Source organism: Macrotis lagotis, chromosome X, assembly GCF_037893015.1.
Source record: "Macrotis lagotis isolate mMagLag1 chromosome X, bilby.v1.9.chrom.fasta, whole genome shotgun sequence".
Lineage (NCBI taxonomy): Eukaryota > Metazoa > Chordata > Mammalia > Peramelemorphia > Peramelidae > Macrotis > Macrotis lagotis.
The window spans coordinates 183,990,692-184,014,207 of NC_133666.1; the positions used below are offsets into that span (position 1 = coordinate 183,990,692).

General features: G+C 37.3%; 1 protein-coding gene across 2 annotated transcripts in view; it reads right to left on the bottom strand.

Moving 5' to 3' along the window:
- Positions 1 to 357: 357 nt before the first annotated feature.
- B9D1 (B9 domain containing 1) overlaps positions 358 to 23,516 on the bottom strand; it is a 50,330-nt gene continuing 27,171 nt past the window's right edge. For both annotated transcript variants that reach the window (XM_074206944.1, XM_074206943.1), the window contains 2 exons: positions 13,456 to 13,523; positions 358 to 9,434 (listed from right to left, as the gene is read on the bottom strand). In XM_074206944.1, coding sequence (XP_074063045.1) covers positions 9,292 to 9,434; positions 13,456 to 13,523 — 211 coding nt within the window. In that variant the 3' untranslated portion in view covers positions 358 to 9,291. The remainder of the gene's footprint in view (positions 9,435 to 13,455; positions 13,524 to 23,516) is intronic.

Genomic DNA, 23,516 nt, shown 5'->3' on the forward strand with positions numbered 1-23,516 from the left:
TCTTCTTTTTCTGTTGTTTAGCACTTCCAAGGTTAGGCAAACAGCAGAGTCCTACCCCAGGGAGAGCAGAGAACTCTCTGCAGACTTCCCTTACCGTCTCTGGGGGTGCAGGCTGCTTTCTCCGGTGCTCCTCATTCCACACTCATTCTGATGGAACAGAGTTCTCTCACTGTCCCTTCAAGCTGTTGCTGATCTCTGGGCTGGGCTGGGCTGCACTGTGGCTGCGGCTTTTTTTCCAACCCCCAGTCTTGGGAGTTGGAAGTACCTGCAGAACTTCTAAGTTATCTTGGACTGGGAAAATGTATCACTCGGTCTTTCTGTGGGTTCTGCCCCTCTAAATTTTGGCTAGAGCTCTCATTTGTTTTTTTTTTTAGAGGTGGGGCGGAGGAGTTCCCGAGAAATGCTGCCTTCACGCTGCCATCTTGGCTTTTGAGAATTACATTGCTGTTACAAAAGCTGACTGAAATTTTTCAGGTTATATGGTGTAAAAAGGTTATCCCTCAGGAATTTAAGGATGTCTCCATTGCCTGTTTCTTCCAGGAAATAGATTGTCTATTACAATCACAGAAACATTTCCAAGTCATTCTTAGCAAGATTCTTACCAAAGTCCTTTTTACAGGTTAGTTCTTCAGCTGGAAGATGATCATTCAGTCTTTAGATAGGGTCAAGGAATAGCTGATATGGTGTTTGCTGCCTGAAAACTCCAGAAAATTCCAGGAACATAACAGAAACCTGAATAGTTATAGTTCTGACTAAGATACTATCAGTCAAGAGGGCTTATGGAAAATTATGTTAAAATTTGGTTGCCCAGAGAAGTGCATCAGTACGTCAATCTCATGATGGCATGCTTGCCTGGATTCTGGATAGTGGATGATGCTCTTGAGATTTCCCAGTCCAGCTGTTCCAATCAACATCACTTGTGATCGCCCAGATCAAAATACCTGATACTTACCAAGATTTGTTGTCTGTCTTGGTCAGATCATAAGCTTTATGAGGGAGTTATGGCTTCACTCTTGTATTTGCATCTTTAGTTTTAGCACAATAGTTGTTACATAGTATTAGAAACTAATAATTGCTTTATCATTTTCATCAAAGAATGCTATCCTTAGATCAGGGCTGTTCAAAATGTGACCTGCCTGTGGGCTTGCTACTTCAAAGTACTCACTAAAATGGCAAATCAAAATATATTATCAATTGTTTCAATAAAACCTTTTAAAACTAATTAACAAACCAGACCAGGGTTGGATAAGCAGACAGTCCTACTTTAGATGATGGGATAGATGAGTTAGTAGCAAACAGAAAGCCATTTGAAATTCATTTCACCTTTCTTTTGCAAGAATAGTCTTTGGACTGAGAAAGAATAAAAATTGTTACTAGGAATTGAAACCAAAGTAGTCCATAAGGAGTTAAAAGTAACCTGGGCTATCTCCTGACTCAGTGCGTTCAAATGCACCCAGGGTCCATGAGCCAGTACCACATCATCTATAATGGAACCATTAATTACAGCAAATGGAGTTTTGAATACTGTGGGTAAGTTCACTCGCCTTGGCAGTGTGTACTTTCCAGGAGATACACATGGCCAATGAGGTTGACACATATTACCAGAGCAATCGCAGCATTTAGGAGGTTCTGCAAGAAAGTGTAGCAGAGAAGTATTAGATTGATTATCAAACTGAGTCTACAGAGCCGTTGTGCTGACTTCATTGTTGTATGTCTGTGTAACCTGGACAGTCTACCAGCCCTGCCAGGAAACTGAAGTATTTCCATTTAAATTGTCTTAGGAAGACTCTGAAGATCAGTTGATGAGATAAGATACCAGACACTGAGGTCCTTTTTTTGAGCTGAACTGTCAAGCATTCAAACATTACCATAGAGAGCACAACTCTGATTGGCTGGTCACAATGTCTGAATGCTAGTCATAGGCTTGCCAAAAAAACTAATTTATGGAGAACTCTTCACAGGGCAAGTGGTTCCAGGGTAGTCAGAAGCGATACAGGGGTACCCTGAAGTTCTCTCTTAAGGACTCTGGAATTGGTTGTGCAACATGGGAGACACTGGCACAAGACGGTTCAGCATGGCATGTCCTAATCAGAGAAGGTGCTGTTATTTGTAACCAATTACCAGATTACTTGCTGTGGGGGTGGGCGGGCAGGAGGGAGGGGAAACAACAGAGGGAGAAAAATGTTAAACTCAAAAAATGTTTAAAACTGCTCTTGGTTCTATCTCTTCTATTTGTATTTTAAAAATCACAGTGAGATGATGACTTCCCTGTGCTTCCAGGTGATCTCTTTAGACAGCTCTCCCTTTTGTTTGCTTGTGTTTTTGGAATAAATTTTATTTTGACATAATAAGCAACTTTTCCCCATAATACTTTGCAAAGAAGCAGTTAGGTAGAACCATCCAATATACTGAGTGATTATGACTGACAACACAAATAACATTCTGTTTTTATTGTTTCTTAACAAAAGGAAATGTATTTTCATATCAATCATCTGTAAACAACTTTGGTTTTTGTGCTTTACTTGAATTCTATTGTTTAATATCATGTTCATTTATATTAGTATCATTATGTATATTGTTTTGCTATGAAACCCCCTGAGCCAGTAATTCCATAATTAGGTCTGTAACCCAAAGAGATCATTTAAAAAAGGGGGGGAAAGGCCCATATATACAAAAATATTTATAGCAGCTTTTTTTTTGGTAGTGACATAGAATTGGTTGGGAATGCTCAACAAATTGTGGTAAAAAATCATTAGCAGGCAGACTTCAAGAAAAATCTGCAAAGGGGTGGCTAGGTTGTGCAGTGGATAGAGCACCAGCCCTGGAGTCAGGAGTACCTGAGTTCAAATCCAGCCTCAGACACTTAATAATTACCTAGCTGTGTGGCCTTGGGCAATCCACTTAACCCAATTGCCTTGCAAAAACCTAAAAAAAAAAAGAAAAAGAAAAAAAATCTGCAAAAGACTTAAATGAATTGATGCCAAGTGAACACAACCAGGAGAACATTGTACACAGTAACAATAAATATTGTGTGATGATCAACTATGAAGGATTTGCTCTCATCTGAATGCAAATTAAAGCATATCATTTTCACTTTTTAAAATTGGTTTTGTTTTTTTTTTCTTCTCATGGTTTTCCCCTTTTGTTCTAATTCTTATTTCAGAGCTTGACTAATATGGAAATTGTTGATAGGGAATTGGAATCATAAATAATCCATAAGGAGTAAAGAGAAACCTAGACTAATTCAATGAGTTCAACTCAATGAGCCAAAATGCACCACATCCCAGCATCCTGAAAAAACTTGTAAAAATGCCTGTTCAGTCCCTTCTGGGGAACTTCTGAAAATAACCGATGAGGTATTGTTGCTTAACTGGAAGATGTCCTAATGTTCACCGGAGAAGGTAGAGTCTGCAAACTATGGGCTAATATGCTTGATTTCAATTCTTTGAATTAATTTGAATTTGAATTAATTTGAATTAAATTCCTAAAATTATAGAGAATTTAGAAGCATTGAGCAGTAACTAGATTACCTTAGGTTACCTTCATTTCCTTATTTGACAGTAACAAAATTGGTTTGTCTGAGATGTGCCACAAATATGTATATTAAGATTAAAGCAAAGTATTCCACACATTTTTTATGCTCTTTTTGAAGACAGTATGGAGAGAGATGGGCTACATAATAAAGGGGGTAGATTCAGAATTGTTCAAGTAACTGGATCCAAATGGTAAAAATTACATCTGACATGTTTTTTTCAGTTCTTTTTTAAAATTTTCTTTAATTTATTTATATATTACTAAAATATTCTTGTTTAAGAGTAAATATAATGCCCCCTCCCCTACAAAAATATAAAACCTCATGAGAAATAAAATGAAAGAAAGAGGGAAAAAATGTGTTTTTGTCTGTGTTCTGATACCATCAGCTCTGTCTCCGGTGGATTACATTCTTTATCATAAGTCCATCAAAGAATTTACTTCCCCATTTTTTCCAGTTGCTGTTGCTGATTGTAATTCTCTCCATCCATCCATTTCCTCCACCACCATGTATTATATTTTCTCTCTCCTTTCACTCTGTCCCTTTTCAAAAATGTGCTATGGGGCAGCCGAGTGTTGCAGCAGACTGAGGCCAAGAGCACTGGCCCTGGGGCCAAAAGGCCCCCTACATCCCACCCCAGAGACCCAGCAACCACCCAGCCCGTGGTCCCAGACAGGTCACCCAATCCCACCACCTTGTAAAAAAAGAAAATGTGCTATATCTGACTATCCTCTCCTATGATCTACCCTCTCCTCTATCACCCACATTACCCCTCCCCTCACCCTGTCCCTTCTCTCCTTTTTCTTCTAGATGTCTATACCCTATTGAGTATGCTAATCTGACATTTCTATAGCACTTTACAACCTTATATCCACTATTTTATTTGACCTCATAGAACAGTAAATAATGGACCAATATCAGTTTGAAGGGAGAGTTCTAGAGAGAAGCCCTAGGGTCTCTCTCTTGGCTATTCAACATTTTTATGTATGACTTAGATGGAATAATTATGAAGTCTGCAGATGATTCAAACTGGTAGGGACAATTAACATGGATGACAGTCAAGACCCAAAAATATATACTGAATCCAATAAAGACCTTTATAAGTATAAAGTCCTTGGGGGTGGCTAGGTGGCGCAGTGGATAAAGCACTGGCCCTGGAGTCAGGAGTACCTGGGCTCAAATCTGGTCTCAGACACTTAATAATTACCTAGCTGTGTGGCCTTGGGCAAGCCACTTAACCCCGTTTGCCTTGCAAAAACCTAAAAAAAAAAAAAAACCAAAAAAAGAATAAAGTCCTCAACTTGGGTGCAAAAACTCAATTGCCTAGATAAGAGTAGTGTTAAGATGACAGCCAAAAGACCTAATGCTAGTCTGAGTTGCATTAATTTGAGACATAGTATCTAAAATGAGGCAGTGATACTACAGCTGGGCTTTGTCCTGGTCAGATCATATTTCTGGATGCTACATTTTATCTACTAGAACACTTGGGGAACTTGAGACTATGTCTTACGAATATAAGTTACAGGAATTGAGATGTATGGCCTAGAAAAGACCTGAGGGAAAATGGCAACAGATGGAAATTGTAAGGAATATTTAGGCTAGATGTAAAGAGAAATTTAGGCTAGATGTAAAGAGCCATCCCAAAGTGAAAGAATCTGTCTTGGAAGGCCTTTTCATTAAGACATTCTCAAGCAAAGGTTGGATTACCATTTCCTGGGTTTGCTGTTCTCTTATTCAGGAACAGTTGGATTATAGCCTCCAATGGCCTTTCCAATTCTGTGATTCTGGGAAATATTAAGCAGTGAATGCCTGTTAAGTCCTCCTGGGTAACAGTATTAAATCTAAAGCTAAGAATGTCCTCTAACAGGCCCAGCTTTCTGGTTACTTGTTAATAAGGTTATGTCCTCTACAAGGAATCTGCTTAAAATGTTTTGAACTAGTTTCTATTTTCAGCCTCTCTTCTGAAGAAATTATTTCCCCATATATGATCAAAACCAGTGGAGCAAAGTCTATTTGTTCTAAGTCTAGATTCTTCTGGTCCCTAAATACATAATCTGCTACTTGTCAGAATGTTATAGGCTTCTTGCTCCAATCTCAAATGGTGAGAGGTGAATGAACATCAAGGACTCCGCTGGTGAAAGGGGCTTACCCTATCTCTTGGGAATGGCCTTTTGTGTATACAGTGCTCTCTCCTCCCTAATCCTCATTCTCTGAGGGCAATAATTCTGACTCTACAATCTAAGAGTCTTCAGAAAGCCCCAACTTTTGTAAAAATATCCCAGAATTTTTTAATCATCTTTTGTTCTTAAAATTTCCTTGGAATTAAAACCTTGTGTCTTCAGAAAAAGGTCCATTTTAAAGTAAAAATGCATAATACAGGGGGCAGCTAGTGGAATTGCCTAGCTGTGTGACCTTGGGCAAGTCACTTAGCCAATTTTTTTTTAAGTTTTTACAAGGCAATGGGGTTAAGTAGCTTGCCCAAGGCCATACAGCCAGATTTGAACTCAGGTACTCTTGATTCCAGGGCCTATGCTCTATCCACTGTGCCACCTAGTCACCCCTACTTAGCCAATTTTTAAAAAATGCTTAATGTCCCCATGGAGACTAGCTGACATTGCTTTAAAGTTTGAAAAAAAATGTTTACATACATTTTATAATGATTATCAGCTTCCCCTCTTCCATGCTATGAAGAGAGCAAGAGAAGAAATGGTTGCAGAAGTATCAAGACATAGCTGTGGCAGGAAGATGACAAAAAAAAAAGACTTTCAGTACCAAGAATGGTAGCACTACTCCTTCCTGAATCTGGCTGCTAAGTCTACTCAGCCAGCTCAATCAGTCAAAGCAAGAAGCAAAGGTTGCTATTAATGATCAGACAGACTGAGGCATCAGACAAGGACAAGCACCAACTGTCATCAGGTCCAGTTTGCACCAGATCTATGCCCCCTTTTACAGGTACAGATGACATCTCTTACCTGGTTGCTGGGGTCCTACCCTTACATACATAGTTTATATCTACAGAGAGAACAATTTTTTATGAGACTCAATTTCTACATCTATAAAATGAGAAGGGTAGAGATAATCATCTGTAAGTTGCTTTCTAACTCTAAATTCTGCAATCTTCAGCCCTTCTATATAGTACAACACATCTCTTTGGACCTCTTATACTTTAATACATCTGGAGTCTTTGTCATTTCACTACTGGGATTATTTCTCCAACAGTGCTGATCTTAATCTACCCCATGCCTTCTTATCCTCTGCCATTTTTGTGCATGTCCTCTTGAAGATTCTCCAAAAGAGGTCTATCCAATGTGCTGAAGACCTCCCTCTGCAACCCACAAAATATCTAAGTACCAGTGTTGATACTGTTATTTGTCCATTGTTTTCAAAGAAGTCTAATGACATCATAGAGTGATGGCCTGACTTGCATTTGAACTGCATTAAGTGAAGCTGAGCAGCATTAAATTTTCAGTCTCAATCTCTCTGCCAGTCATCAAAGTTGAGGACCACTGACAATGGTCTGGAATGCAGTGATGTCTTCAACATCTGACCAAGTTCTAAAGGCTCCATTGTGCTGCCTGAACTGCCTTCCTGGACACTGGAACAAACTGTTCCCATCTAGCCATTCTGCTGGGGAAAGTCTTCACATGTTTAAAGTAGACATTCCCTCTTAACTCACTAAAAATTAAGTTAGAAGTTTGAAGCCTGTTGGTTACCTCAACTTGATTTAACCTTTGTGCTTAAACAGTTTTACTAGGGTGTGGCTCTGCAAGCTCTTACACCAGAGATGCTAGTTCTCCCTGAATACCCTATATACATCCTGTAGATACCCCTGACGCAGACATCCAGTATCATTCACTCTCACTACAAGGCTCAACTATTTTTTGGTCTTACACTTTTATCTTAAATACATCACTTTGCATAACTGATACTACACCACCACATACTTCTCCATTGCTCTTTGAACCCCCCCCCAAATCTTCAAAGATGTTGGTATCACTTGATTTACATTTTTAGCATCACCAAAAGAATACTGACTATATTTTGATGTGTCTTTATTCCAGGGAGAATATTTGAATCACTGAAAGCATTATGCAGTTTCCTAAATGTGAACCCTCCTCCTTTTATTAAGTTTGGGCCTAGTTCATTGTCTATTTGCAATGTTTGCCCAAGATAAATGTATTGGTGACCTGGTTTCATAAGCTATCCATCCAACTACAAATCATAGTCTGGATAATAGTCATTCTTCATCCACTTAGTTCTTCCTGTGTGGCTAGTGGTTTGGAACTTGATTTTAAACTCTGGTCTTATAGTTGATGGTTTGACAATTCATAAGTAACTCTCAAATCTATCAGTAACCAATTGTTTCCAACCAATTATCAAGATTTAGTCAATGTCATTTTATTGTGAAGTTATTCTTCAGGTCTGACATCTCCCAACTGTCTTATTAAAAAAAAGAAACCCAAAACATTATTAATATGGAGAAGTGAGACTTCAGTATAGTCTATGAACCCTTCATCTTTTTAGTTTCCTGATTTTAAGACATGTTTTATAACATATCTTTTGCTCTTCCAACAGTTTGCTGACTCAAAGATCTTACAAGGATCTTACATGTACAATACCAAGTAATTATTTATAAACAATCTAAAAACAGTGTGACTCTTAGCACCCCATTGCCTGCTTTTTTTAGGTACTATGACATAATTTCTAGAGAGGTGGAAGGGAGCTTACTTAGGATTTGTTTCATGGGTTGTCACAACCACAGAATTCATCACAGTGACCAGCCAAACTAGTAAGGAGCTACTTAGTAATCAGGCTAATGCTCAGAAAGCAAACCAGTCTGTTGCTAAGTTTTAAGCTTTTAAGTTTTTCTTACATGTTGCACTCATTAGAGCCTTTGAAAACTAGGGGTTGGGGCGGCTAGGTGATGTAGTGGATGAAGCACCGGCCCTGGAGTCAGGACTACCTGGGTTCAAATCCGGTCTCAGACACTTAATAATTACCTAGCTGTGTGGTCTTGGGCAAGCCACTTAACCCCGTTTGCCTTGCAAAAAAAAAAAAAAAAACCCTAAAAAAAAAAAAGAAAACTAGGGGTCACTTCCACACTATAAGAAAGCATTAGGATAGGAATTCTGTGGACTTTCTCTTACAAAGCTATCATTAAGTTACTTTGTATTACATAATAGTTATTTGTCAATGTATCATATTTCCCCATTAGAGCAATACTTCATGAAGGCATGGATTATTTAATCTTGATATCTCCTTAGGATCCAGCCCAGTGTTTGCCATGGCAGTAGCAACTTAATGAAATGAATTTTAATAATGCCCAAGATCACATAGTGCCATAAATGCATCTAGAATCTGAGTCTCTTGACTCCTGGTCTAGTAATTGTTCCATTTTCTACAAAAAATAAACTAATTTGCACAAAACAGTCTGAAAATGTGTAAAATGATAGTCTAGTTTATAGACCTAACTGTCATTGTTAAAATAAAGGGAATCTGTTTTAAGTTTGCACAAAAGTTGCAGGTGAATGCACTGAATTTAGCATGAAAATACTTAGTTCTTCAATAATAAAATCATTTATTATATAAAAATATTTGGCTCCAGATACTATTGCTTCAAAGTGACATGGATATAATGATACTTAGTAAACATAACAACAGTAAATTTAGTATACATCAGCAATTTGGCTTTAAAAGAGGCTGGCTTATAAACAAATTGAAAGATAAATGCTATTTAAAGGATATAGGTGATATTTCAGTTACTTCAAAATGCCTTCTGACAGGTCTATCACTGAAGAGTTCTTCATGTCCAAAGTGTTGGTATCATAGCCTAGTTTCTTCATGTCCTTCGTCACCACATTCAACAAAAGGGTAACAAAGCCCTGGGAGCGAACCCTTGTAACTATAAGTGGGAGGAAACCACAGCATTAGCCTAAAGGGAAATGGAAACTTTAAGAACATTATTCATAGTGAAGCCTCAAATTCTATAGTCTTTAGCATTCACAACAGTTGTTCTATTCACTATGCTTAAGCCACAAATATTGCCTGAGGACTATTTTCACATTTTTGGGTAGGCTGACTGGATCCATGTTTCCATAACTCTGTAAGCCATGAACTGAACATAGTACTTTCACGCTCAAGAAACAAGAAACCAGACCTGAGTGTTGCATTATCCTGAAAACAACAATGCCAGTAACTTCCATTTGATCCTAAGAAGGAAATACGATTTAATGAAAAATTTTGGTTCACAAACAAGATTCAAATCCCACAATTCTTGTTTTCTATTTTCTTGACTAAGATTGCCAATTCCTTCCCACAGTATCATTTTATTTAGACCAGGCACACTTGCCATCTCTGCCCTGGGATCTATGCTCTTACCCTGACTCAGTAATACAAAGACCAGAGGCCTTTCCAGCCTCTTCAAGATCTGTGTAATGGCTAGTATATTAAGAGGAAGCAGTCCTGAACAGTTACCTAGTTCACAGTGTGTCTGGTCCTGTTGAACTCTTTAGATTTTGCCTTCTTCAATCTGCTAAAAAAATGCTATTGGGCTTCTACTGTGCCTTTTTGGTTTTCCAGAAACCTTATGGAATGTAAAATTTATTCAACCAAAGTAAAGTATCTCTCTAGACAAAAAAGGCTTACAACATTCATCCAACAAATGGTGGGCTCTAAAGCATCTCATTAACAGGGTTTTCAGTAGTGGGTAGAAAAAAAAAGGAAAAAATAATAAAGCTCCTTCCTTTCTAAAGGCTACTGTACTGAAGGAAGACTCAAATTAATGTCAGACTATCTTCTAATGGCTCTTACTAAATAATGTATTCAGTGTACTTTGTCATAAAAACTGCATATTATTATTGTTTCCATTTACTGTCCCTAAGCAGTTAAAAGGGACAAGGGAATAGGATGATTATAAAATTATGGATACCTCTGCCTAAAAGACTATTAGTTTCCAGGTCTCTCTCCAGGCCTTGCAGAGTCTGAGTTTTATTAAAGTACAGAAGAAATTTCAGAGTAAGAATGGACTAAAAAAAGCATTTCAAGAGAGGGAAAGGGGGGGAGAGGTACAGTATTCTTCTGAGTTCAGCTGATAGGATCTGCTCTAAAGGAAATAATTCACATCATGATTCTAACTTTCCTCCCTTGATTCAAATTAATTTAATGATTCCTTGGTGATGTTATTGAGTCTGTTTGGATTTTTTTTAATATTAGCCAATTCAGTTATTCATATGGTAGAAGCTATGTGACACACAGATAAGCCTCTTAATCCTTCCCTGCCTACATCCTCTCTGTTTGTAAAATGGAAAGAAAAGTACCCACTGATCTGAAATAATAATAACTTTTTTAAAGTTATTTTTGATGACTTACATGAACTGATGCTGAGTAAAGTGACTAGAATCCGGAGAATATTATACATAGTAACAGCAACATTGTGCAGTGATCAATTATGACAGACTTAGCTCTTCTCAGCAATACAATGATCCAAGACAATTCCAAAAATCTCATGATGGAAAATGCCATCCACATCTGGAAAAATTTGGAGACTGAAGCATACTATTTTCATTTATTTATTTTTTTCCCCTTTGTTCTGATTCTTCTTTTACAACATGACTAACTGGAAATATGTTTAACATGATTGTATATGTATAACCTATATCAGATTGCTTGCTGTCTTGGGGAAGGGGGAAGGTAGGAAGAGAGGGGGAAAGAAAAATTTGAAACTCAAAATCTTATAAAAATGACTATTGAAACTATCTTTACATATAGTTGAAAAAATAAAAGCATAAAAAAAAGTTATTTTTGATATTCTAAGTAAACCTTCTGGGACTTTCTGTTTTTGGAAAAAAGGTACTTTTTTTTTTTTTATCAATTACTAATGATGGGCATTGTTTTTGCCTGATTTATGGCAGAGCCCAAAGTAGAGAGAGGAAGGGAAACAAGCATTCATAAAAACAACTGCTATGTGGCAGGTCCTATGCACAGCAATTTACAAATATGATTTCACAATAACCCTGGGGGGGAGAGATGCTATTATGATCCCCATTTTACAGCTGAGGAAGCTAAGGTGGACAGATCTATCAGGGTCACATGGCTATTAAGTGTCTGAGATCATATATGAAGTCAGGTCCTGCTGCTTCCAGGCTCAGGGCTCCAACCTCTAAAACACAGATGAGACTTTAGAAACTTAAGAGACTCTTAAAGAAAGAATCAAGTTTTAGGGTAGTTTTAAAATCTATAAAGTTAACTTCATGTATAGTCAACTTATTCATTGATTAATAAGTTTCACAACAGAAAAATTTAATATACTAGTTTGCTGTTTGTTTTGGACTACAAAGTATTTCTTAAGATATTAAATTGATTCCCATTGTTCAGTGGAAAATATATACACTTCCCCTAGAAGCTTAAAACTAAAGTCCTCAAACATTGTTTACAATGTCAGGTATAACTCCAACAAATGTAATTCCAATATTTACTTTGTTCTGTAGATAGAACCTAATACTATCTAACCATAATTAATAAAAATGGTTTCTAAAAGTATTTAGAAATACATACTTAAATTATAGTAAAGAAAAATAATGTTATATCCACAGTAAGCACTTAGCCTATTAAAATGAATGAATTAACTACTACCTATAACTAACCTGCTTTCTGTTTATAATAATAAAGCATTTTCATCCAATAAGACTTCAAAACAGGTGAAAAAGGAACCAATTATTATTCATTTTAAAAGGCAATTGCTACTCTGAAATAATTTTCAATGTTGCTGTGACAATTTTTCATTTTCCCTATCATTTGTATTGGGAAAAAATGGGTGTCCATTTGAAAGTAGGCATGGTAACAGGTGGGGTTGTGCTAGACAATGGGGAAATAATGCTTAAGAGAGGGGAACAGTGGAACAAAAGGAAGAGAGCACCTCTTCAATCTTACATCAGTCATATGTCATCTGAAAGACTGGAGAAAGATTTTTTTTTTGTCTTGTACAGAGACTGAAAAAAAAGCCATAGAAAGCTATTTTAATCAGATGATCTGGATTCAAACTTTGGCTTTACTCCGTATTATCTTCATCCCTAAGCTCGGTTTCCTCATCTACAAAATGGAATTGACCTAAATGATCTTTAAGGTCGCTTCTAAGTTTTAAATCTATTGACATACATGAGACTATGACTCTGATCTACATATATGTCCTAAGTCTAATTCAAGGATCTTGGCTTTGTTTTCTTCCACCCACCCCTCCACCAAAAAAAGAAAACTTCTCTTTAATAATACAAATGAAATGCTTGCAAATGCAGGGCTTGTCTTCTTAGAAAGAGAACTTGCACATATTTCTACCCAGGTTTCCTGGGTAGAAGCTACAAGCAAGAGACCTGAGAAAAACCTCATAAAATACAAACTTTTGTGTTGGATTCTTATAACATGAAAGGCCCAAGTACATGTTGGGGGATTTTTCTTTTTTACTCTCTTGGATATTAGACTTAATATTCATGCCTTCTCAAAGCTCAGTCTATATCTATGCCAAAAAATCTTTTATACAACTATGTTTATTCTTTTGGATGATTTTTCATTTAAATCTCTTTGGAAACATGTTAACTTGGCATATTTGTTACTTTAATGCTTTATTTGAATGATGTGATTTCATCTGGGTAGGTACTAAATCCAATGATATAGATCACAATTCCTCTATGTTTTGTGCAATGTTTATGACCAAAGTTCAAACTTTTCATAAGACTCTCTAGTCCTCAGGCAACAGATAATCACTGATATGTTCATAATTAATAATGTTCCCATGATATCTTTTACCCATTAAGATTTATTGTCTCTAAATACTCAAATGCATTCATTAAACACTGAACATATGGAATGAAATCTGAGTTTAAGAATATGAACACTTCCTAATTTTGCTTGTTATAAAGACTAAATTTTACCTTCTCTTCCTTCTCCCTGAGCTACTAACTTGGGGTCTGTGTATTCAGGCCGTCGTCCCATGAACCAGCTAGGAAAACAGAAATGAAAGAAATGAAATGACTCATTGAACACACATACACACTTAAATCTTATATTCTGAAGTAACAAAATTGCATCATAATGAATGTGGTAGTATGTACTTCCTGATTTAAAACAAACAAAAAACTGTTTTCCTCAAAAGTATCTTTAAGGAAAATTAAAACTGGTATGAATGAAATGAGAGGCAGTATCAAATGGCTGACAGGGAGTGAGTCTTGGGACCAGTCATGTTCTGCCTCTGACCCAGCTGGCTATGTGACACAGAGGAAGTCATAGAGACTCTCTGTGTTCCAAGTCACTCTCCAATGCTCTATATCACAAAGGTGTAACCCATCTCAAGCAGAAGGAGTAGTTTGAAGTTTCCTCTGCCAACAAAATCACAGTTCTAAGTCTGAGTCTGATATATAATGTATAAAAAAAAAATAAATTCTTGCTACCAAACTTTTAAAGTCTCTTCTGGAGAGAATAACACATTTACATTTATAAAACATTTTTGTCTATAATTGCCTAAAGATTTGTTTATCCAAACAAGCTGCTACTCAATTGGAAAAGTGTGTGTGAATGTGTGGGTAGGAGGGTGTTTTAAAGCAAAGCAATTTTAATAAGTCTTTGGGAATATTTACTAGAGTAGATGCCAATTTTGGCTTAGCGTGTTCTCCAGTAGAAATTCAGGAAATTTGAGAATGAAAGTAGGAGGGAAGGAAGAGGGTTTTAATGGTGTGAATTTCAATGAGAATTTTCAAATTCTAATATATACCTCCTTTGAGGCAAAATAGTTCTCTGCAATAGCTTCTCTTTCAAATATTCCAGCTCAAGATGTTGCAGAGTTCTATAAGGGAAAATGTTCAAGAATTCGGTTTTCCAGATTTTCCAAAGAGTGAGAATTGTTTTGAAGTAAATCTTGATATAAGTTTAAAGTTTTAAGTTTTGGCACATCTTGCGTCTTGTGGATATTCTTCTTTGAATGACTTTACATGTTCCCTCCATCTCCACTGAAAGCACCAGACTACTTCACTATATCTCTCCAGTTTAATTAGGGAATAATGAAGTAGGATGGAGAAACATCTAGTTTCCTGGCTCCTCCTGAATGAATTATTAACCATGATTTTAGTGTCTGTTTGAAGTAAATTTCAAAATACCAGACAAAACTAAATTCAAATACACATTTAAAATTCCAAATATCTCATTATTTTAATTATATGCCATTTTAGATAAACCACATTTCTGATTTCTTTTAGTGTGAATAATCAAGAATAACTCCAAAGGATTTTCAAATATCAAAAAAGGCCATTGATATTCCCTACAATGACAAAGGAAAAAGTATTATTTGGAGGAGGTAAACCTGGAGGAGGGAATTTAGAGGAGGGAAAAAACAAAACACTTTTTGTCAATTCTCACTCTTTGGAGGAGGTAAATCTGGACGGACAAAAAACAAAACAAACATTTTTTGCCAATTTAAAGCAACTTTGTGAAATTATCCAGTATAGAAAGTTTCACTCAAATTCAATAAATATTCATTGAGAGTTTATTATGTGAAAAGCATAGGATTATATGTTATGGAAGATTACAAAGTTGAAGATACATTCCTTAAAGAGCTTAAAATCCAGTGAAAGAATCAACCAAGTACAAAAACATTCTCAAGGAAGAAAAATTCAAGGAAAAAAGTGTCAAGAGAAGTATAAAGGGTTCTAGAAAAGAAAAAGGGAAACAGGGTGGATTATGTTTAGAAATTGGAGATAAAAGAAGATTTCATGGAGGTTGTGGCATTTGAAATACACTTTGAAAGATAGGTAGGAATTCAATATATAGTAAAGTAGAGGTCATTCGAAGTAAAGAATCTTGCCCAGGGGTGGCTAGGTGGCTAGTGGATAAAGCACCGGCCTTGGAGTCAGGAGTACCTGGGTTCAAATCCGGTCTCAGACACTTAATAATTACCTAGCTGTGTGGCCTTGGGCAAGCCACTTAACCCCATTTGCCTTGCAAAAGCCTTAAAAAAAAAAAGAATCTTGCCCATCATGAACAACATCTACAGGAAAAAAATTAGAATTTGGGATGCATACAGAGGAAGAGTGATAGAGTTAGAAAAGCAGATTGGGACCAATGCTAGATAAAGGTAAAATTAGTAATTTTATTCTGAAGATAATGGGAAACAACTTCAGGTTTGATTTGGAGGAAAGATGATATAATCAGAAGTGCACGTAAAAAACCTACTCTGGTAGCACCTAGAGAAGAAACTATATAGGAGAGAAAAGATGAAGGAATGCTAATTGGGCAACTATTATAATGGTAGTAATGGAAATGAAAGGAAGGGACAGATGAGAGAAATACTACAGAGGTAAGAACTGACAGATCTTAGTAAAGAGGCAAAGGAGAAAAAAAGAATCAAAGATTACTTGTTAGTTTGCTAAAATTAATCCTGTGATTGCCTTCTGTATGAAACTGCCTACATAAAAGTGGTCTGGAATAGTGGTTCTAGTTCTGGACTTAGAATAAGAAATACTGATTCAAATTCTATCTCAAGAGGGTGGAGCCAAGATGACAGCGTAAAAGGCAGCATTTCCCAGGAACTCCTTCCCTAGGGAACTCCAAAAAAACCAACAAATGATGACTCTAGCCAAAATTTAGAGGGCAGAACCCACATAAAAGCTAAGTGGTACATTTTCCCAGTCCAAGATAACTTAGTAGTTCCATGGGAAAATTGTGTTTCACCAGGACTGGGGGTTGGAAAAAAGCCATGGCCACAGCACAGCACAGCCCAACCCAGCCCAGAGATCACTGGCAACAGCTTGAAGGGGCAGTGAGAGAACTCTGCTACACCAGAATAAGTGTGAAGTGAAGAGCACCAGCCACAGAACCTGCAGTGAGAATTGGGAGAAAGCAGCCTGCACCCCCAGAGGAGGTAAGGGAAGTCTGCAGAAATTTCCCTGCTCTCCCTCTGGGTAGGACTCTGCTGCTAGCCTACACTCAGACCAGGTTGCAGTTTGGGCTTCCATACTAAGATAGCAGGAACCTCCTTATAGTGCCAGGGCAGAGGGAAGTACGGGGTGGGGGGGCACCTACATATTAAAGCACAGGCAAGAGAGCATAAGACCCTGGAGGAATAAAGTCCCAGTGGGGTGTCCCCAAACAAAACAACCCCAAAGCCTTGGAAGTGCTGTCTTGGGCTGAGGAAAAGAGTAAACAACAGAAAAAGAAGAATCTGACCATAGAGAATTACTTTACTCCCATGGAAGATCAAAACACATACTCAGATGATGACAAAATCAAAGCTTCTGTATCCAAAACCTCCAAGAGAAATAGAAAATGGGCTCAGACTATGGATGAGCTCAAAAAAGACTTTGAAAAGCAATTAAGGGCAGACTTCAGGCCAAGATGGCGGAGAGAAGACAGGCACAGTTTTAAAGTCTCCTGAATTTTCCCCATCTATCATATGAAACAAACCTCTTAAAAGAAATCCGACCCAGAAAACCCAGAAAGAAAAGCCAGGAGAAAGAACATCTACCTCAGGATTTGTCTCCCTCAGCAGCACAGGACGAATTCAGGCAGGTGAGTCTGGGTGCAGAGGGCGGATCAGCCCCGGATCAGCCAGATTGGAGGCTGAATTGGAGCCGGGGAGTCTGAGGGCCTGAGAGCCGGACCTGTTGGATCAGTGGTGTGGCTAGACAGTGGGGGCTTCAGTCAACTAGAGAGCAGGGGCACGCTGACCCTCTGGAGCTTGCCAACATGGCTGGGGGGAGAACTCCGGTGCAGGATAGCTGCAGACATACCATCCCTGGGCTCCTCTGGTCTAAGGAACTCAGAGTCCATGCCTCCATTGCTTCTGAGGCCTCTTCCCAGAACAAACAATTACAGACTACTTCTGCCTCAGGCCCAGGTGTGTGAGCAGAAAAACCAGCCCAGCTTGCAATAGGGAGAGGAATGACCTCAAGCTAGGGCAAAGCCCACCATTGATTGAAGACAAAAGGATTCATTAGCTCCAATTCCTCCCTTCAATCTAAGGGAGAAGGCCTCAATCCAGGTCACAGACACGCCAGAGAAAGCAACCAGCGCCTCCTACTGGCCAGCTAGAGAAAGTGTACTCAATTAGTAAAGCCTCTAGCAATACCAAGCTCCTGTGAACCAGCCCCTCCCCAACTCAAGGTCTTAGCAAAATGAAGAAAGATCAGTAGAAAGGTGGATCCATAGAAAAATTCTTGGAAAAAAAAGACCCTAACTCAGAGAGACCTAGAACCTCTGAGGAGCATATGACTTGGTCTTCAACACAGAAAGAATTCCTTGAAGAAATAAGGAAGGAGTTTAAAAATCAACTGGAAAATTTGGGAGAGACAATTAATACCTTGCAACAAGAAAATAAATCCTTAAAAAATACAATTGGACAAATACAAAATAAGAATAAATCTCTCAGATCATCAAGTGGACAAATACAAAATGAGAATAATTCTCTCAGATCCTCAATTGGGCAAATGCAAAAAGAAAATAACTCCCCAAAACTTCAATTGTTCAAATGGAAAGCTCTTTCAAAAGTAGAATGGACCAATTAGAAAAGGAGTTGCAAAAGGTTAATGAAGAAAACTCCTCTCTAAAAAAAAGAATGGAGTCTGCAGAAACTAATGACTCCATGAGACAGCAAGAGCCAGTTAAACAAAACCAAAATATAGAAAAAAATAGAAGAAAATGTAAAATACCTCATCAGCAAAACCACTGACCTTGACAATAGGTCGAGATGGGGCAACCTGAAAATTATTGGACTTCCTGAGAACATTGAAGAGAAATAAAGCCTGGACTTAATATTACAGGATCTAGTGATGGAAAACTGCCCTGATATCATGGAACCAGAGGGCAAAGTAGGTATTGAAAGAATACATTGTTCCCCTATAGAAAAAGAACCTAAAATGAAAACACTAAGGAGTGTTGTGGCCAAATTCCAGAACTATCAGATAAAAGAGAAAATCCTACAAGCAGCCAGAAGGAAACAATTTAATTATCAAGGAGCCACAGTAAGGATTACACAAGACCTGGCTGCATCAATATTGAGAGATTGAAGGGCCTGGAATGAGATATTTCGAAGAGCACGGGAGCTTGGAATGCAGCCAAGAATCCACTATCCCAAAAAGCTAATCCTTCTCTTCCAGGGAAAAAGATGGACATTTAACAAAATGGAAGAATTCCAAAAATTCCTGATGAAAAAAACAGAGCTAAATAGAAAATCTGGTCATCAAACAGGAGGTTCAAGGGACACATGAAAAGGTTAAAAAAAAAAGGCAGGTGGTTAAAAAAGAAATTGCCATCCAATAAGTTGAAACTGGCTATAATCCAGCATGGGGAAAAAGATTCTCATAAATCTTGAGAATTGTAACTCTAACAGAGAGAATATACCTAGCCAGAAGTGATGGACATTCATGACCTATCCATAAGACTGCTATCCAATGGGATGTAACTGGCTTTAACCCCACTTGGGAGAAAGACTCTAATAACTCTCAAGAATTTTAACTCTATTAGGCAGAATGTACATAGCTAGAACAGATACTCAGAATTTTCTATGACTCAAATATAATGATCTAAAAAACAATACCTCCTTAAAAAGGGGGTCAGGAAGGAGACAAGAGGGGGGAGGGGATTGAATGGGGTACATCTCATTACACTAAGAGGTACAAAATACTTATGATGATAATAGAGGGGGAGAAGGGAGGAGATGAGAAACACCTGAATCTTCTTCTCATCAGACTTGGCTTAAAGTCAACCTACACATACTCAGTTAACTGAAAAAAACATCTAACCTTTCAAGTAGTAAAAGGGGAAAAGGGGAGGGGAGACTGAGAAAGGGAGGGGGAGTGGGGGACAAAAGGGGAACTAACAAAAGGGAGGGAAGGGAAAAGGGAAAGGGGAAAGAAAGGGGAGGGGGTGATATAGGAGGGCAAACACACTGAAGGGAGTGGTATTCAGAAACAAAATACTGGGGAATACAGATAAGGGGGGAAAGGGGGAAAAACAAACAGAGGGAAGTTAGCATGGAGGGCAATAAAGGGTAATCATAACTTTGTGAATGGATGAACTCTCCCTTAAAACATAAGCGAATAGCAGAGTGGATTAAAAACCAGAATCCTACAATATGCTGCTTACAAGAAACTCATTTGAAGCAGAGAGATACACATAGAGTAAAGGTAAAAGGTTGTAGCAAAATATATTTTGCTTCAGCTGAAGTGAAAAAAAGGAGGGGTAGCAATCCTTATCTCAGACAAAGCAGCAGCAAAAATAGATAGCATTAAAAGAGATAAGGAAGGAAACTTTATCCTCCTAAAAGGTACCACAGACAATAAAGCTATTTCAATACTGAATATATATGCACCCAATAGGACAGCATCCAAATTCTTAGAGGAGAAGCTTAAAGAACTACAGGAAGACATAGATAGCAAAGCTCTACTAGTGGGAGACCTCAACCTCCCCCTCTCAGATCTAGATAAATTGAATCATAAAATAAACAAGAATGAAGTTAAGGTGGTAAATAAATTGTTAGAAAAACTAGATATGGTAGACTTATAGAGGAAACTGAATGGGGATAGAAAGAAATATACCTTTTTCTCTGCAGTACAACTTATACAAAAATTGACTATGTATTAGGACATAAAAACCTAATGATCAACTGCAGAAAGGCAGAAATAGTGAATACATTTTTCTCAGATCATAATACGATAAAAGTCATATGCAATATTGGGCCAAGGAGATATAGACCCAGAACCAACTGGAAACTGAATAACCTCATTTTAAAGAATGAGTGGACCAAAAACCAAATTTTATCCTAGATAATGATAATAATGAAACAACATACCAAAACCTATGGGATTCACTCAAAGCAGCTCTCAGGGGATATATTATAGCTTTAAATGCTTTCTTACATGAATAAACTGAAGAAAGAGGAAATCAATGAACTAAACATACAACTAAAAAAATTAGAGAAAGAACAAATTAAAAATCCCCAATTAAATACCAAATCAGAAATTCTAAAAATTAAAGGAGAAATTAATAAAATTGAAAGCAAAAAAACTACTGAATTAATAAATAAAGCCAAAAGTTGGTATTATGAAACCAATAAAACTGATAACCCCCTGGTCAATTTGATTAAAAAAAAAGAAGAAAACCAAATTGCTAGCTAGTATCATAAATGAAAAAAGGTGAACTCACCATCAATGAGGAAATTAAATTAATAATCTGAAATTATTTTGCCCAACTCTATGCCAATAAATTTGATAATCTAAGTGAAATGGATGAATATTTACAAAAATATAAGTTGCCCAGGTTAAATGAAGAGGAGATTAAATACCTAAACAACCCTATCTCTGAAAAAGAAATTCAACAAGCCATCATTGAACTCCCCAAGAAAAAATCTCCAGGGCCTGATGGATTCACAAGTGAATTACACCAAACATTTAAGGAACAATTGGTTCCAATTCTATATAAACTCTTTGGAAAAATAGGGAAAGATGGAACTCTGCCTAATTCTTTCTATGAAACCAATATGCTACTCTTACCAAAACCAGGAAGAGTTAAAACAGAGAAAGAAAATTATAGACCTATGTCCCTGATGAATATAGACGCAAAAATCTTAAATAAAATCTTAGCAAAACAATTACAAGTTATCACCAGGATAATACATTATGATCAAGTAGGATTTATGCCAGGAATGCAGGGTTGGTTCAATATTAGGAAAACTGTTAGTATACTCAATTATATCAACAACAAACCTATCAGAAATTATATGATCATATCAATAGATACTGAAAAAGCTTTTGACAAAATACAGTATCCATTCCTACTAAAAACACTAGAGAGTGTAAGAATAAATGGACTGTTCCTTAGAATAATTAGCAGTATCTATCTGAAACCATCAACAAGCATTATACTCAATGGGGAGAGGCTAGAGGCATTCCCAATAAGATCAGGGGTGAAACAAGGGTACCCATTATCACCACTACTATTCAATATTGTATTAGAAATGTTAGCTTCAGCAATTAGAGAAGAAAAAGGAATTGAAGGAATTAGAATTGGGAAGGAAGAGACAAAACTCTCACTCTTTGCAGATGGCATGATGGTCTACCTAGAGAATCCCAAGAAATCATCCAAAAAACTACTGGAAACAGGTAGCAACTTTAGCAGTTTCAGGTTATAAAATAAACCCTCATAAATCCTCAACTTTTCTATATATGTCTAGCAAGATACAGCAGGAAGAGATAGAAAGAGAAATCCCATTCAAAGTAACTTCAGACAACATAAAATACCTAGGAATCTATTTGCCAAGACAGACTGAGAAACTTTTTGAAAACAATTATAAAACACTTCTCACACAAATTAAATCAGATTTAAATAACAGGGCAAATATCAACTGCTCATGTATAGAGCTAATATAATAAAAATGACAATTCTACCAAAACTAAACTACCTGTTTAGTGCCCTACTAATCAAAATTCCAAAAAATTACTTTAATGAGTTAGAAAAAACTGTAAGTAAATTCATATGGAGAAATAAAAAGTCAAGAATTTCCAGAAGCTTAATGAAAAAAAAGTGCAAAAGAAGGTGGCTTAGCCCTACCTGATCTAAAATTATATTATAAAGCATCAGTCATCAAAACTGTTTGGTACTGGCTAAGAAATAGAGTGATGGACCAGTGGAACAGACTAGGTGCAAAAGCAGGGGACAATTATAGTAATCTGCTGTTTGATAAACCCAAAGAGTCCAGCTATTGGGATAAAAACTCCCTCTTTGATAAAAATTGCTGGGATAATTGGAAGTTAGTATGGAAGAAACTTAGATTAGACCAACACCTAACACCCTTTACCAAGATAAGATCCAAATGGTTACAGGACTTAGACATAAAAAACAATACTATAAGGAAATTGGAAGATCAAGGACTAGTTTACCTGTCAGATCTATGGAAAGGGGAACAGTTTATGACTAAGGAAGAGTTGGAGAACATCACCAAAAACCAACTAGATGATTTTGATTACATTAAATTAAAAAGCTTTTGCACAGATAAAACCACTGTAACCAAGATCAAAAGAAATGTAGTAAATTGGGAAACAATCTTTACAACTAATGATTCTGACAAAGGACTCATTTCTAAGATATACAGAGAACTGAGTCATGTTTTTTTTTTAGGGTTTTGCAAGGCAAATGGGGTTAAGTGGCTTGCCCAAGGCCACACAGCTAGGTAATTATTAAGTGTCTGAGACTGGATTGGAACCCAGGTACTCCTGACTCCAGGGCCGGTGCTTTATTCACTGTACCACCTAGCTGCCCCACTGCACCACCTAGCTGCCCCAACTGAGTCATATTTTTAAAATAAAAAGCCATTCCCCAGTTGACAAATGGTCACAGGATATGAAAAGGCAATTTACAGATGAGATCAAAGCAATCCATAGCCATATGGAAAATTGCTCTAAATCATTAATTATTAGAGAAATGCAAATTAAAGTTTCTCTGAGGTACCACCTCACACCTCTCAGATTGGCCAATATGACCAGAAAGGTTAATGATCATTGTTGGAAGGGTTGTGGGAAATCTGGGACACTATTACACTGTTGGAGCTGTGAACTCATCCAACCTTTCTGGAGAGCTATTTGGAACTACGCCCAAAGGGCAACAAAAATGTGCATACCCTTTGACCCAGCAATACCACTACTGGGTCTATACCCTGAAGAGATGATGAAAAAGGGTAAAAAACATCACTTGTACAAAAATATTTATAGCAGCCCTGTTTGTGGTGGCAAAGAATTGGAAATCAAGTAAATGTCCTTCAATTGGGGAATGGCTTAACAAACTGTGGTATATGTATGTCATGGAACACTACTGTTCTATTAGAAACCAGGAGGGATGAGATTTCAGGGAAGCCTGGAGGGATTTCCATGAATTGATGCTGAGTGAGATGAGCAGAACCAGAAAAATACTGTATACCCTAACAGCAACATGGGGGTGATGTTCAACCCTGAAG